Raw genomic sequence first — 16,559 nt, 5'->3', positions numbered from 1 at the left:
CAGATAGCCCTCGTGTAGCTTTGCGCGAAATTAACAAAAACAACACAAGTTATTGATTACCAATGTCCAAAGTCACTCACGTGCTGCCTTTGAACTACTTTTTCTATCGCCATTTATGCTCAAATTGATGTCCTTGATTATCCACTTGATACCGCAAATTCCAAAAGGTCCATCATTATCAAATTTTTTATAAATCCTCCACTGTACGAAGATGTCGGTTTCTAAGACACGTTTAAGCAGACCAAAGACACAAAGGTCCATTGGAGTAGCCTAGAGACTATAGTGTAGTTGAATGGAATTGCTGCGGCGCCAATTTCTTCGGGAACGTAAAACAAATGTTCGATTGATGCAAATACTTTATAAATTTTGAATCCATGTTTATCAACTTGCTAACGATACCACTTTCATCAAAATATCTTCTTGAGCTAAAAGGTTCTCTTTCGTATTCATATCCTTCACTTTTGTGCATGAGGTAGTGATTCCAGATTAATTGAATGTGGTTTCGGAGGTCATTGTTGTTCTATATGCTCAGATGTTTGATTTTTTTTTTACTTAAAGAAAATACAACACAACGTGCAAATACAAGCTCAAACATCAATTCATCTACAGTGAATATAAAGAAACTTCACAAAGTCCACCAATTGAAAAACTACCCCAACTCTACCCAACAAGTGACGTCTGATCACTAAGAAGGGTTAATTATCGTTTGAGAGAACTACATACTGAAGTCTCCCATTTTTGAAAAGTTACTTGGCTCTACATTGCTTAAAATCTCACTGTTCAAATATCCATCTTCGGTAAAGAACGACATAATTATCCGATTATTATTCTAACCTGGCGGCAATGCATTATTAGATGGCGTGAAACTTGCTGTGAAACAATGCGCTCCCGCATTAGCATATAATTTTCAAACTGTAACCCTTCGCAGTGATCACAAGTCAGTTGTTACAAATTCTTGGTAGTAGTTTAGGTTGTGGACTTTGTAAGGTTGATTTATACTAGCTGTAGAGGAATGTAAGGTTTGAGCTTCTATATGAAAATTGCCTTGGCTTTTCTATAAGCAATCATATATACTCTTGACTTTAGAGTCATTTCACCAGATAACAACGCATTATGGTTTCTTTATCTATGCTTCTGCAAGCACTCCTTTCCTATTTCATTTGAGCGTTATCTAATCTCGTTTTCAGACGTGTTTAAGAGCCATATTATAATTCTCTGGCTCTTAGGTTTATGTATGGGTTTGGCTGAGTTTTGAAGTTTAATATCTTTGGCTCTAATTCTCTGGCGCTTAATAAAATATTTTTTTTGTGTGTGACAGCTCTATTTTCTTCCAGCAATGAAATAATTATATAATTTTCGTTAACATTTCTCGTATCTTCTTTTTTAGTCTGACTTCCCTGGTTTGTAAGAGTTAGAATCCATTGTGGAAATTAGTATTCAGATGGTCTTCTGGTAACTTTACCACACTCGCAAATATTATTTGGGTTATTTGTTTCTGGTTACTGTTCTTGTATTATATTAGTTTGGGAGAACAATCTTTCCAGATTCCTTAATATTAAATTTCTGACCAGAGCAAGCCACTGAATAAAAACGAAACTAAAATTCAGCTTGTATTCAAAAACCATAAGTTCACAGTTGACGTTTTCTATATCACTTGCAGAAGTTGTCCAACCTCTCAAACTAAAAGGAATTAATTAGATTTACTTGCATGTGGTAAAGGAAAGCACTCGCAGAGATGTATCCAAACCTGAACTCTTAACTGATTCTAACTGCCACTCACATCTCGTTCTTGCTAGCGTTTCTTCTCTTGTCAACAGCAAGCTGTACGTCTAGCACTATGGTAGGGTAGCGTATCGGTGCCTTGAACAGCTTGAGGGTGCTGTTCGTGGAGTCAGAATTTGGAAGTAATCGAGTTAGACGTTATTCTAGAATCACTTTGCTACTGATAGTTGACGAAGACAGTTGTTCACTTCAATCTATTATAATGTTTTCGCTGTGTATACTGTATGCAAATGTTCTATGTTGTACGTACATTATCTTACATGTACCAATATGCTATCTTGTGTACTTTACCTACATATATGAAATGATATATTGCAGTACTCTGTGATGCCTGCTCTTGATGTAACCCTGTTACTTTATACAAAAACATGCAACTGTTACACATACATAACTATATATGACCTTCAACATGCATCAACATATACTGGTGTCCCAGTATAATTACTAAATATTATTGGGTATGTGGATTGCACTTTAAAAACATTTTAATCATGATTTAAAACATGCCCATAAAAACCTTAAGAACTTTGTGTTCTAAAATAACTAATTCGAGAAATAAATGATCTATATTTACAACTTACAAAATGTATCATTAGAGATGTCGCTTCCTTATCTGAAATCCTATTTTCAATCGAATAACGTGGTTAATATTTTCTCTGGCAAGCCACAGATGCATCTATTTTTTTGTAATAAGTTCTATTGCTCTATACACAATTCACTAATAATGTTCCTTGCAATGCAAGAACAGTTACTTTTAAAAAACAACTTTGTAATATGCTCAGGAGAAGTGTGATGTGATGGCAAGTTACTAATGACCAAAGATGCTTTAAATGTTAACGTAAACAGAGTACCATAAAAAGATTGTTTTGACCAGAACGTTTCCACATCTCCCTTTCCTTAGATAGATGTTTTAATAGATGTGGGTGGAAAGGAAGCCTAAAAATACAAAATTCATATATTTTTGACAAGTCTTTAAAGTAACATGATGCACTACAAGCGAACCACAGTACTTCTGGATCGATTTAATAAAGCTTTAGTTAAACAGAAAACCTATTACGTACTTGTGGAATGTTTGAGCAGAAATTTGATCAAACTCACCAGGGAATTCTTAGACAAGTTTCATTTAAGTGTCTTGCCAGAGTACACTAAAAGAATGAAGATTTGATACCACATATGAAAAACTTAATCTGAACGATAAGATACTTAATAAATCTTCCATAAACTTGTTAATTTTCTTGAAAATCTAAAGATGAGTCAAAAATTCCCCTAATGTAGTAATAATACACACATAACACTTGATTTTTTCTTGTCAAGTAAACCATCTGCTAATTTATGCTAGCCATTATGTAGGAATGCATTAAGTGACTTCACTAACCATAGTTTACTATGGTAACAATTAGGTCACTTCAGTTACTAGAAAACTGTAAATAGCATTTATACAGATACTCAAACAAGAAATCTACATATATATTCACAGATACTGCAGTTAAATAAATATTGATTAAACTAAGTAATAAGATTTTGATATCAATTTCAAATGAAAATAAGTTTGAAGCTTTTTTTTTTTATTCCAATAAATGTTATTTAAACTATTAACTGCAAAATTCTTTGCAACTAAACATAACAAAATGATAACACACTCATTACTTTATGAACTTCACACTATTCAAATAGAAAAACCAAAACAAAATTTATGATGTTGATGTAGACTCAGAAATTTTATAAGATAACATTTCTTTAGTACTTATTTGCTATTTTCCAAACTTTTTCCTTTTTACATAAGACATTTTTAGCTAAAAATACTAAACCAAGTATAACTGTTGGAATAAGAAAAAAAATAATTATACTTTATAATCTTTGCTTTTGAGATTTGATGAAATAACGTGTACGCAAAACTAAGTCACAAATACATTAAAGTAAAATCCGTTTATTTTTATCAATATGAAAATATAAAAATATACAGTCTTCTAAAAAAAAGAAATTTTTTTTTTTTTGAGTACATTGTTACCAGACTAGGAATTTTTGCAGTCCCATGGCATTTCAAAATTTCAAAAAATACTGACATTGTGACTGCAAATCATGCACTGGCACAAAAATTAAAGGCAATGAAAACTTTCCCCTCCCTACCTCAAAGTATTCAGAAATAATGCTACTGAATACAGATAGTACTTATAGTACTATAATGCTTACTTTAGTTTTCATTTTTCACAATTTTATACATTAAAAAATTAACGTTTTCAAAACTTGCAAACTATTAATTTACCAGTATATATCAGAACACTTAAAGTACAATAAGTGAACTTTTTTTAAAACCTTTCTTTCTACTAAATATGTATATATAATTTTTTTTTATCTTGACAAAAACAAACTAATTTCAACTCTTAAAAACTTTGGCACTTATCATAGTTTACAACCTAACCTAGGAACTAAGAAAACTACATTACATAAAGCACTTTCAATTGGATTGCACTACTTAATTTGTAAAGATACGTTTGCAAATATGTATCACAAGTCAAACATCTTTGGCTTGGGAGGATAATCCTTATTACATGGCACAAAGTTACAATATGTACATAGCTAGCCCTAAAAGTAGAATATATCAGTAGCAAATAATACAGACCATTTATACACAGCTGTGAAAAAAAAATACAAGGAGCATTGTTATGTTTGTCTATCTTTAAATCTTCTTGTATAAAACAAAACTGCTTAACCTGACTGCTCCTATGGATAAAACAAATTAGAGAGAATGGAAAGGTCACTTGTCCAAAACAGGGTTTACTCTAAATCCTAGGGAGGAATCTACTATGCATTACACAGAAAAAGCTGAATTTTTGTTATTTTTTTTCTGCCTGTCATAAGTCTCTAAATAAACATTTTTTAGTGAAAACAGGAATTACTGATGCTTTCCTTACAGTCCCTTGTTCCCTTAACATTACAAAGTTATTAAACAAAATTACTATGTAAATACATAAAATATTTTTCCTTTCCCCATGTTAACTGTTTAAAGTGAAAAATATTGTACCATGATAAAAATTCTCAGTCATTTATTAAGTAAGAACTTCCACTCTTAAATTAGGATTATGTCTAGAAGTATCATACTTGCCAATGATAATAAACATAGTATACTACAGCAAACGTAACACCTCTTGTTAGTATTTATAATAGAATCTTAAGTTTATGAAGTGTGAAAATGTTAAAATATGGTGGGAGGCAAGTGTCAACCTATGCATCTACAAGTGTATTAAAAAAAAAATACTTTTAGCTGCACTACCAGAAGTTTTCAAAACTTTGGAAATATCAGAAAATAATCTTTAACTTACTAAAACAAAAATAATTTCATACTTTCTAATTACATGTAATTTTAGAAAACAAAACATACAAAATAAAAAAAGCACATCAACTTTAAAGCTAACTTTCATAATAGTTTATATTGATTAGAGACTGTTCAGTTTTTGGGAAAACAAAAAGCTATTAAAATATATCTTCAATAACCTTTATCACCACTGTAAATCCACAAATTTTGAAGAAGGTCTCTCCCGGTCAAGTCTTGACAATAGAGAATGCCATTCTGCTCCAGGTGCTGCAGAAAATCCCTTTATTTTTCCTCTAGCTGTCATTGTGGGCTGACTGGTAAGCTCTACCAGAATATTACAATTTTTTTTTTTAATCAAATGGCTTATTATTTTACAAACGTGTACATGTTTATTTATACAGAATTTGTGTTAAACAACAAAAATTGCTTTAACTTGTTATTTTGGAAGATGCTTATACATTCAATTTATTATGTAAGAACAGACACACATAAAATAGAATATTAATTTGATCAGAAATTTTAGAAAATCCACTGAACCCTAAATTTAAGCTTTTACACATTTTACAAGTATTTTCTGAAGTAGACTCATGATATTATAAAATTTAGTCCTTATTTGCCTAATAGTAAAATATAGTTTTTTGTTTATGTAAAAGGTATGTGGGTGCCTTATCATTAACCATTTTCATGTTATTTGGACACTGAAGTCAACTATTAAATGAAATGATACAAAAGTAATCAAGATCTGTTACAGAACTGAGAACCAGTTACAAAGAATTTCAAGTGGAAGTTTCCAGAATGAAACTCCCTTCAACCTCCTCCACCACTTGACAACTTTGCAATAATACAGCATGAAAATGAAATAGAAAATATTTTAGTTTTCTCACACCCAAGTCTCAAGAACATAATACAGCTTAATCATTTTTCAATTATATTTACCCCAATTTGAAAAATAAACAATCTTTATTTACCTGATATGGCATTGAGCATTTTCAGCTTTGGACTGTAAGGAATTCCTAATTTCTGGAGATCTTTGTCTGTGAGTGTCAGGAATATTCCTAGGTCAATCTAAACAAAATATGAATAAATATTAAACAAACATCCAATAACTTTTGAAACACACACTTAGTGTCACATTACCTTAAGCAATGAGCCCCTCAGATTAATAAGAAAAGAAGCATTTATGACGGACTGATTTCTGATGATATGACAACTTTGTGACTTATCCCTTTCATAAGGCTAAGAATTCACATTACTTTCATACATTCCTTTTAAGCATTATCTAAATCTATTCCATCTATCTATATTTATCTGGATGTTGTTAGCCAAAAGCACAAAACCTTTATAATGAACCATTTCTAACAGTCACCTCATTTTGTATAAATACATCAGTGTACTTCATCAGTCCCAGTTTCCGAAATAGTTCTGGCAAGTCAATCACCTCTCTCAACATTGCAGCTGGCACTTTGGGGTACACACTATCAAAATAATTACTGTTGCAGAAAGGACCATCTCCTGAACAACAACAAAAAAAGTGACTTTACAAAAAAGAACAAAACTATACTTATTACTAATGCCACATGGTAAATTATTTGTTATATACCCATTTCTATACACACATACATATAATTTTGTACATCTGTACATTCATGCCCATGAACCACAAACATATGCAAACATAGTCTTTCACAACATTTGAAATTCATAGAATGATTAATATCTTTTCAATATTAAATGTAATGTATACAACGTCAATGGCAAGTTAGTATGACTCAGTTCCATAAGAAGTTTCAATTCTAGATTATTTAATTTTCATATAAATAAAAAACTACCTCGAATGAACTATTTTCAGTACTAGTGGGATGAAAGCAAACAACAGTGAATTTCTGATGTATTATATATTAATAGTGAAAACAACCTGGAAATTTTACTTCAGTAGAATTTTCTAGAAACATTTTACTTCAGCCAATCACTACTATTTTAACAAATACCTTCTCTAGAATCAATTTCTAATAGGTGAGTTACAATCTTTTAAAGGCACCATTGTAGGATTGGGTGGAAACATACACATTCATGAATAACAAATTACATTAAAAAAAAAGATTATGATATGACACCTACCATTTTGAAAGTGAGAATGTTGATCTACTGGCTTGAAGTTCTGCATGTCTGTTTGGTCTCTTTGGGAAAATCCCCACTCTGAACTTAAATCATAATGTTCCTCCTAATGGTACATTAAAACAATATTTTATGGAAGAAAAACAAAACTCAATTTTGTTAACAATTTTTAATTTTTTTGTAAGGAAAGTTAAACTACACAAATATTCAACATTTTATTGAACAATTTTCACCACAGGAAACCAAAATTCAAAGATTTGAACAGGTTTTACTAAATATTTATTTTTCCTAATCTGAACTATTGCTGTATGCCAAAATATAGAGCAGAAAAAATATGACAAACTAAACTTACTTAAGAAGAACAAGCTATTGGAATGTAATTCTGTGACAACACAATTTGTACTTCTACAAGTAACAACAATATTATAGCTAGTATTTATCAAATGACCATAACAGTTAAGTATTAAAAGTATAAGCACTTCTAAAATATGCTTTTAATATATAAAGAGCTATGTAGCTATGCATTTTAGAAGTAAGTACTACCATTAAAAAAAGGGGGAGCCATTTCTGAACAAGATTTAATTTTAGATGTTTAAACAGCAAAATATACTTTTAAATTAATTTATTATGGTAGAGAATTAATATGTCATCAACCTGGAGTTTATCACTAGTTACTTCTAAGTAACATTAATAACATTAAAACAAAATAAAAAAAAAACATTGTACTTAAATGAAAAGTTATCAGTAGTGTAGTGTTTAACAAGATGAATATATTTAAGTCTACATAATTTCATGAGTTTTAGAGTTAAAATTAAAACAAAATAAACTGATAGCAAATCTATTGCATAAGTTCAATTAATTATATTTTATCTAATCTTAACCTCACCCTCTAAGATAACCACGTTGCTTCGCACAAATAAACCCCAAACAACCAAACTCGTGTGATTAGTCTAGATTAAGTGATTGAAGCTAAGTTTAAGTCAACATAGTTAATGATAAAACAAAGTTTTAGTTACTTTTACGGAATGGAATGTTAACCAGTGTTTCATATCTGACATGTTTGATATAATAGATTAAGTGATTGAAGCTGAGTTTAAGTCAACATAGTTAATGATAAAACAAAGTTTTAGTTACTTTTATGGAATGTTAACCAGTGTTTCATATCTGACATGTTTGATATAATGAATACAAAATGACTTCATTCTCTAGATATAAACTTGTTAAATGATCATCAAGCAAATTTTTATCTGTAGAAAGAAGTTGTTTGTGTCTGTATTCACTACAACACAGTTGCCATTCTATATTTATTCAAATTAGAAAAGTAATAGAAAAATGGTTATTCATTATTGTGAAATAACATTAAAAATCACAACTGGAACAGTATCATTTTGATGTATATCACTAAAACTAATTTATAACAATGATTGACTTTAACCTACAAGTCACAAATTGATATATTCACACTTATTTTAAAGTAACAAAGTTATAAGAAAATTTCCTAATGTACCAAATAACTGCAACTTAAGCAATGCAACTCAGCTCCCCCTCCCCCCGAAACTAATACTAACATCAGAGAACTTGCTTCAAGCTCTGATCTTTGTAAGAACTTTTATTGGTTTCTGTATGTTACTTTTTCTTTCTGGCTATCAAAAATTATGTAGCTAAAATTTTTGTAGTATTTTTTTCTCTGAATAAAGCAATTCTTCCATACGTTTGAAAGAGCAACTTTTTTTCCTTGTGAATCATTCTGTTATCACACAAAGTCCTTAATTCTTCTTAAGGTAAAAGCTTAAAGATTTTGAACTGTATGTATTCTAGTTGATGTTACATATTATGAGTTATAATTAACATTATAACTTATGTACATTTTGAAACAAAAGGTTTGCATCCTTAATCCCTCCTATTTTGTTACTAATTTATTTGTCTTCAGTGTGACTACACTATATTGGCTCAACAATTTGAATGTTGTTGACACACACACACACACCCACCCATCAAAGACCATATTAAAATTACAGTAGGGTGAAATTTTACATTGTGGAAGATACTACTACAAAATCATCTCTATTACAGTTGAAAACCTAACATATGGTTCAAAAAAAAAGTATCAAACTCAACTCAATGAAAACCAGCCTTCAATCAACAGTTAAAAACAGTCATAAAAAAGTTTACTTGAAAACACTATATTCATGTTCATTTCTTACCTTCAGTGCTTCAAAAACATCTCTGTTACGGCATTCTCTTAATTTGTCTCTGAAAAGATACTCTGGAGTGGATTTAGAGAAACCTTGTCCGGCCCAAACACTTGTTGGAACTCTGGCTTGAGCACTTACCGGTCTCTGCATAGCTTTTGAGTAATAAAAACAAAGTTAACAGATTGGAGGGGAATAAAAAGTTTTTAACCATAGAGTGGATAGACAGATGTAGTACTATTCACTACAGTAAACCTTGTCAACAGATACCACTGTGAAATTATACACCTAAAATTTCTGTACTTTTGCTATTATGTATTAGTAGTGCACTGTTGTAACTGAGCATTATTGGTGGTGATATCAGTTTAATGATAAGGCTTAGCTTTGCAAAGTGTATATGATGCTCTTTGTCTTAAACTAAAATCTACTGATCAGGTATTGCAGAAATTATAAAATAATTTTACTGACACTGAAGTGATGCTTTTCATTAATATTTCATTCAAATACATTTTGCATTAAAATATTCCAACCTTGTGCAGTCATATTAACATTATTTTGTATATTGCGAGTTGTCAAGCATTTCTAATTTCTAAATCTGAGCCTTTTATTTTGTAATTTAATACAGGTAGACACAGTTATCTAGCATTTTTACAAACTTAAGTCTTACAGTAGATTGTTTTCAATGTTTGAGGATGATGAGGTTGTGCACATTTGTTACTTTACAGCACGTGTAGTTACTATAATTCAACATGGCTGATTACATAGTCATTAATTTTTTTTACTCATTTACCTTTTTTATTAATATACACTTAATTTGATTACTTTGTTATTTAACTTTTAATTGAACACAAATAAAGAATACAAACTCAAAAAAATACTCCCAAAAATTATAAGTCACCAAAATCTTCAAATTTATGGTACACACAGTAAAAACTGCTGCAAGTTTACACTTGAACAATGTTAGATTAAGTTTTAAAAGTAAAAACCAGATGACTTTTTGATCTTATATTGTACACACAATGTATGATTACATCCTGTTACTAATGTATAAATTCAATTACTTGCAAATAATTTACTTAATATGTTATGAAATCAGAGTAATTCATAACATTTAGTTAATCTTTCAGCTGCCTATCAGTATGTTTCAATAAGACAAGTTGTTTCCATTTTACCTCTTGTAGCTTGAAACTTCCCTTCTTCATAGTCAAATGGGAATGCATGCTTAAATGCCCTCTCGCATCCAACAGTTCTGAGATCACATCGATTTGTATTTTCTCTACACTGATCTAATGAGCCACTATGTAACAGATCAAATAAAAAAACAAAAAAAAACAGTTCATTCAAGTACACACATCCCACCCCAAAAAAAATTAATATTTGCATTTTCAGACACCGTTAAAATAAAAGCTTTATGGATGCCAAAACATTCAAACATATTTAAAAGCAGGAACAGTATTTGGTTTTAAGACAGATGAAAGTACAGTATAAATGGACAGAATTACTTACTGAAACTTAAACACAGTTACGTTGTTTATAACTTAAATGGATTTGGGCAGTAATGTCATTTGTAATTGATAAAATAAAATGTTTCACATAAGTTGTATTTTTTTAATGTTCCTTTACTTTTCTAACGATAAAAGGATACAAAGATTAAAATTATTACTATTCTCAATTTAAATATATTAGTTATTTAACCATATACTGATAAAATGTACACAAAATATTTTCTGTTAAGGACATATTTATAGCTACTTTCAGCTATTCAGTAAATCTATTCATAGATTTCCACAATAAGTGGTGTATATATATCCTATCTATGAAGTCCCAGCTATCACCGCTTTCACTTGAGAAATTGACCTGTATTTTACAAGAAAGCTGGCTGGCAAGAGTATTATCTAAACTTATCTAAACATCATTTAAGTCTTAAATTCCCTTTATTTTCAAGTTATGAGTCTTTTTATTATTATGTTACTACAAGTTCTTCAAAAATACTTTTGTTAAATACCTTGCTAAAGATGATGTGGACATAGTTCTTGACAAAGATGGTCCACCAGCTGCAACTGACATTGATAGCCCAGCTAATCCTAGAGTATCTTCCTTGTCCACGGACAGTCCTCTTCCAGCAATAGGTCGTGGTCCAACAGTTGTAACTGGAAAGCTTGGCTGTTTTTCCCAGCCATATGGCTTAGCTAATACATTTCATAAAGAACAAAATAAATTAAATAACTTTTCCAATGTTAAAATTTTACTGGTTTATAGCTGTATTTTTAGAATCTTGTCAAAATCTCAAAAGAAAGTAAATCACATTTATCACATTGTAATTTTACTTTTTTTGAGCATAGTAGTAAGCTTTTGGTTTTTGCTCCTTCAAATGCAATACTCCAATTAAGTGTTATTCTTTCCCTAAATCATCATTTGGTTGAAGATTTAATGATTTTATTATATATCAACTTCCTCAAGATCTGGACAGAAATTAAATTCATTCCCAATTAATAATGGTCCATCTTAACAATATTTTAATAGATTATTCCTGTGTTCTAAATAATCTCTTAATAAAGATCTGACTAAATATATTCAGTCTAATTCATATCATAAACTATGGCTCTATCCACACTTTGAAACAGCAAATTTTGTCATCCGAAAACAATTATTAGTTGTGTAATGAAGTACTGGATTTCAAATTGCTGAAAAGTATATTTTGTATTTATGTAAAAAACACAACTCTTCTGTAGTGAAGTTTTTGTTGTTGTTGTTTTTTTTACTTACAACTTAAACATGTGCACACATAATACTCGACACTTGTTTGCCGGTGTTTAAAAGATTTCTTTCTAAAGCTATCCTTCACTTGTAATTCAAAATCCTTAATACTGAAAATATTTAGAGTAAGTCATTATGATTTATGATATTTGCCAAAATGATGAAGAGTACATTTTTATTTATTTAAGTTTAAACAGACTTAATATAGCAACAGGTGTTCAAGTTATGATTGGTTTTTAAACCATCATAGTAAACTATTATAAAATCTTTATTGCTGACCTTCATCAGAATTTAAAGTATTTTTGTCATCTGAAAACCCATGTTGAATGGAAGGGTCTAGGCAAATAGAGTGAACCGGACTCTGTCTTGGACTGATGCTTGGACTAGATATACTACTGCTTCTGCTGCTCCCAGAAAAACCTGATACAAAAGGCATCATTTTAATAAACCATTCTGCTACAATTCTTAAATACCTTTACTTTCTATGCTATTTGTATCAAAATGTTTGTCTAGTTCTGAAGTATTATATTCACAAGCTTAAATGATACTAAATTACTAGGCACAAATAGAATGGAACAATGCTTTGCCATCAACAAGTAATTGGGGGGGTAAGTAAAACCGAATTTCAATTAGAAATAATTGTTTTTATATAACTTGCATTTCAGTTCTTTTAACAATACTTTTAAAACTGTTAATTTTTTTCCTTGAGATAAATATCACCTTCAAGGAAATAAAAGAGTTAAAACATTCAATAATTCATTGTAATTTATAATCAAAAAGAGAGTCACTACTGACAAATAACTATATATCAACAGTTACTAAGTCACAAAAACAAAGACAGTTCCAGCATAAAGAATGTTTTGGGTACCATATAATACAAGTCACAACACTGAAGTAATTATGTAACAGTATGCCCCTTCTATCTCCAAATTGTAAAATTAAAGCAGTTCAAAGAATGGTGTTAAATGAAGCTTCATAAACAGTTTTCTCTCAATAAAAATGTGCAAAGATTCAAAAGCTAAAAAAATATCAGTGACATTTTCATATACAACTTAAATAATGAATAACTGTACAAAAACAACAACTAACTGATTAGGTATAAGACAGTTTGAGAGTAACTATTTACTGACAGATTCTTGTTTCCTGTTGGCAAATATTATTATTAAAACAAAACTCATATAATTATGAAACTATTCCACAAAAAATTAAACAACTTGCAAATCTTCATAAACTGACGATAAGAGTGATGACAAAGGAGAAATGTTTAATATGGCAATAAACTACCAATTAGAAGTTAATTGATTTTATTTAAATACTTTTCCTATACTCTATTTACAAACATAAATTCTTTAACTTGGATTTTATTAACTATTTAGTACTACTGTGTTATATTATTGCATAGCATCATAACACCAAGGTAAAACTGTATAAACTCCAGTCTACAAATTGCTATTACCATGGTACCACAAACCACACTAAGCAAAGTTTATCAATTTTACGATATAGTTTTTTCCACGGTATCTTAAGGCTTAGCATGATTGTATTGAGGTCATTCCAATTTATAAGTACATACAATAAGGGAGAGTTCTTATAACATACTAGGATACAGTACCCTATAACCCGAGCACTGAAGAAGCCCTGAAGAAAAAAGGTTACCATTTAAAAGCACTTTGGTTATTAGGTATCATATCTTTGTTTTAAATTGATTTCTTGAACCTACATTTTTTTTTTTTTTTAACATCATGAATATAACTTGCATATTAATATAGAAAGATGTCTAGAATTACAGGATCTGAATTATATTCCAATATTTACTTACATGCACAACTTACAAGACATACTAGTTAATATTAGATAAGATTCTTGCCAGATGGATTACAGAAACTAGATTTACGATGGTAAGACATGTCAAATATAGAAAAGAAATAAAACAAAGTACCTAATACTTTAATTTATTCAACATTTATCTTATGCAAAAAAAAAGGACAGTAGAATACAAACATAGCTCAGTAAACATTTTACTTTAACTCAAGGAAACAATAACTACAATAACTTTTTTGGAAATTACCAGACAAAAAACAAGACATTACAACATACCATTATTTCTAAAAATCATGAATAATGTTTGAATATTGTACATCTTACTGAAGAAAAAATGAAGTTTCATATAACTTTGACTTAATTTTACAAGCAAGATACTATCAAGAAAATTTCCCCAGAGGAGAAAATAAATTTGGCGGATGTGTGTTAAAGGAAAAGAATTCTTTATCCACAAAACACTAAGGATATTAGCTTATTAACACTGATTTTGTGCCTAAAAAAAAATATGAATATCTACATGCAAGAATGAAGAACATTTGTAATAAGGAGCATAGAACTTTTGTTGTTATGACTAATCAGAAGAGTTTATTATGATAGTTTACTGTATTATAACATTTTTAATGTGTCAAAATTTAATGTCCTTCACTCCTATGAAAAATGCCAAAACTACTACTTCTCTAAAACGTACTATAATCAAAAATATTTCAGCACAAGAGCCGCTCATACTTCATACATATACCATCCAGTTACATGTGCATACTTATGCAATGTGCTGGCATGATGTTGCACAAACATCACACATGACATGAGCACTGTGTTTCGAAAAAAGTTAAGAATTGATCATAATTAAATTTGGATTATCACAGTACCTATATACATATATATTATTAAACCCATGAAACTAACATTTTTAACTACTTTGATTTTCACACTGTCAAAAAAACAGTTATGGTAATAACAGACTAAATGAATAATTTTAAAAAAGAACAAATTTAAGTTCTAGAGGTTTTACTTATTTTTTTTTTATAATAACAATGTTCAATTACCTCTCTCCACAGAGGATGATGTTCTTGGATCAAAATAATTTCCTCCATAGACAGGCCAGTTGTTACGTTTGTTCACATCAATGGAGTTAGAGTAATTCTGGGAACTGACAGGTAACAGATGATTATAGGATATGGCAGGTGTATTGGTACTCTGCAGAAACTGAGTAAACAAAGACAAGAATGTACTGAAATGAGGGTTTTGTAGAGAGTTGGCTGGAGTAAACGGAAGGGAGTTCAGTGGAAGATGAGAGCTGGTCTGAAGGTTGTTCAACAGAAAAACTGAATTGGCTGGGTTAGCTGTTGCTGGAATTCCATCACCTATAGAACCTACAGCAAACATCCGTGGAAACAAGAATTATATGATTATTTAAACATTTATGTTCCTCACTGAAACTTCCTAACAATATAACAACACTCAAGTATCAATATCATTTACAAAGAAGGCAGGGTGGAAATGAACCTAAATCCCAAGAAAGAATCTTGCAGTTCATCAGTACGAGATATTTTATCTATGTGTCTCTCTAACTCTCTCATATATTTCATTTGTTTTACCTCTTTTTCCTAAATTCATTGGTTTAATATAAACAAGAAGAATGAATATTATGGGTCACACAGCTAAATTCAGAAATGAAGAAAATATCACAGTGTTTACCAGTTATCTTGCTCAGTTCTCGGACAAGCTGATCTTGTGGTGAATTTCCTCCATTCATAGACATGGATGAAAGGAACAGAGAGAAAGCATGTTTCTCACAGCAGAGAGGAACATCTGATCTATCTAATCCAAGAAGCTGTCTTCTAACTTCAAAAAGAGCTCTGGAGTCCCTCTCTGCTCCTCTAACAGTGACAGACTAGAAAAAATACATTTGTTGGTATAGAAATATTTTTTGAAAATATCCATTTTAACTAATTACCAATGACAACAAATGTTACATTACAAATAACCAGAATTTTATTTTGAAGCATAAATTTATAAATCATCCAATTTAAGTTTGAAAAGTTACTATAAATATAACCGATATATGCAATTCATTAAAACTTTGAATTTTACAAAAGAAGCATATGTAATATTAAAAGTAACACTAAAATTAAAAACCAGCACCAGTTGTTTTGTTTGGTATGTAAGTGGATTTACAATTGAGTTTTTGTTTCAGATGTAAAAATTTTTAAATCATGATGTTTGCTAAAAACACTTCATAGTAAAACAAAAAAACTACCAATACCTGTGTATCAACTAACTTCACAGTTTATAACGTTTCAAATTATAAATCTTCAGTCTTGTTCTCAATTGAAAAAACAATTGAAGATAGCTTATTGATCAAGACTATTTTTCCAGTAATAAGTCACTGGAAGGCATGATTACTTTTTTAAATTTCAAGTCAGAAAACAAAGTTGCATAACCCATTAATAATATAACATAACTTGGAACAATATGGCACCTATTAGTCCACCTCAGCTGTTCCATCCTCAAAACTAAATTAAAACTATTAATTATTAAATTAAAAATAAAATAAAAATCTTAAAGTCCAGCCCTTA

General features: G+C 30.0%; 1 protein-coding gene across 5 annotated transcripts in view; it reads right to left on the bottom strand.

The window, feature by feature from the left end:
• Positions 1–3,750: 3,750 nt before the first annotated feature.
• LOC106465622 (protein bicaudal C homolog 1-B-like) overlaps positions 3,751–16,559 on the bottom strand; it is a 53,041-nt gene continuing 40,232 nt past the window's right edge. For all 5 annotated transcript variants that reach the window (XM_013925893.2, XM_022390197.1, XM_013925963.2 and 2 more), the window contains 10 exons: positions 15,679–15,874; positions 15,027–15,353; positions 12,439–12,579; positions 11,408–11,591; positions 10,575–10,699; positions 9,415–9,557; positions 7,214–7,316; positions 6,462–6,607; positions 6,064–6,160; positions 3,751–5,419 (listed from right to left, as the gene is read on the bottom strand). In XM_013925893.2, the coding sequence (XP_013781347.1) occupies positions 5,280–5,419; positions 6,064–6,160; positions 6,462–6,607; positions 7,214–7,316; positions 9,415–9,557; positions 10,575–10,699; positions 11,408–11,591; positions 12,439–12,579; positions 15,027–15,353; positions 15,679–15,874 (1,602 nt within the window). In that variant the 3' untranslated portion in view covers positions 3,751–5,279. The remainder of the gene's footprint in view (positions 5,420–6,063; positions 6,161–6,461; positions 6,608–7,213; positions 7,317–9,414; positions 9,558–10,574; positions 10,700–11,407; positions 11,592–12,438; positions 12,580–15,026; positions 15,354–15,678; positions 15,875–16,559) is intronic.

This window comes from Limulus polyphemus, unplaced genomic scaffold (assembly GCF_000517525.1).
Source record: "Limulus polyphemus unplaced genomic scaffold, Limulus_polyphemus-2.1.2 Scaffold1, whole genome shotgun sequence".
Taxonomy (NCBI): domain Eukaryota; kingdom Metazoa; phylum Arthropoda; class Merostomata; order Xiphosura; family Limulidae; genus Limulus; species Limulus polyphemus.
The sequence above is the reverse complement of the archived record's forward strand: the minus strand, read 5'-3'. Positions and strand labels throughout refer to the sequence as shown.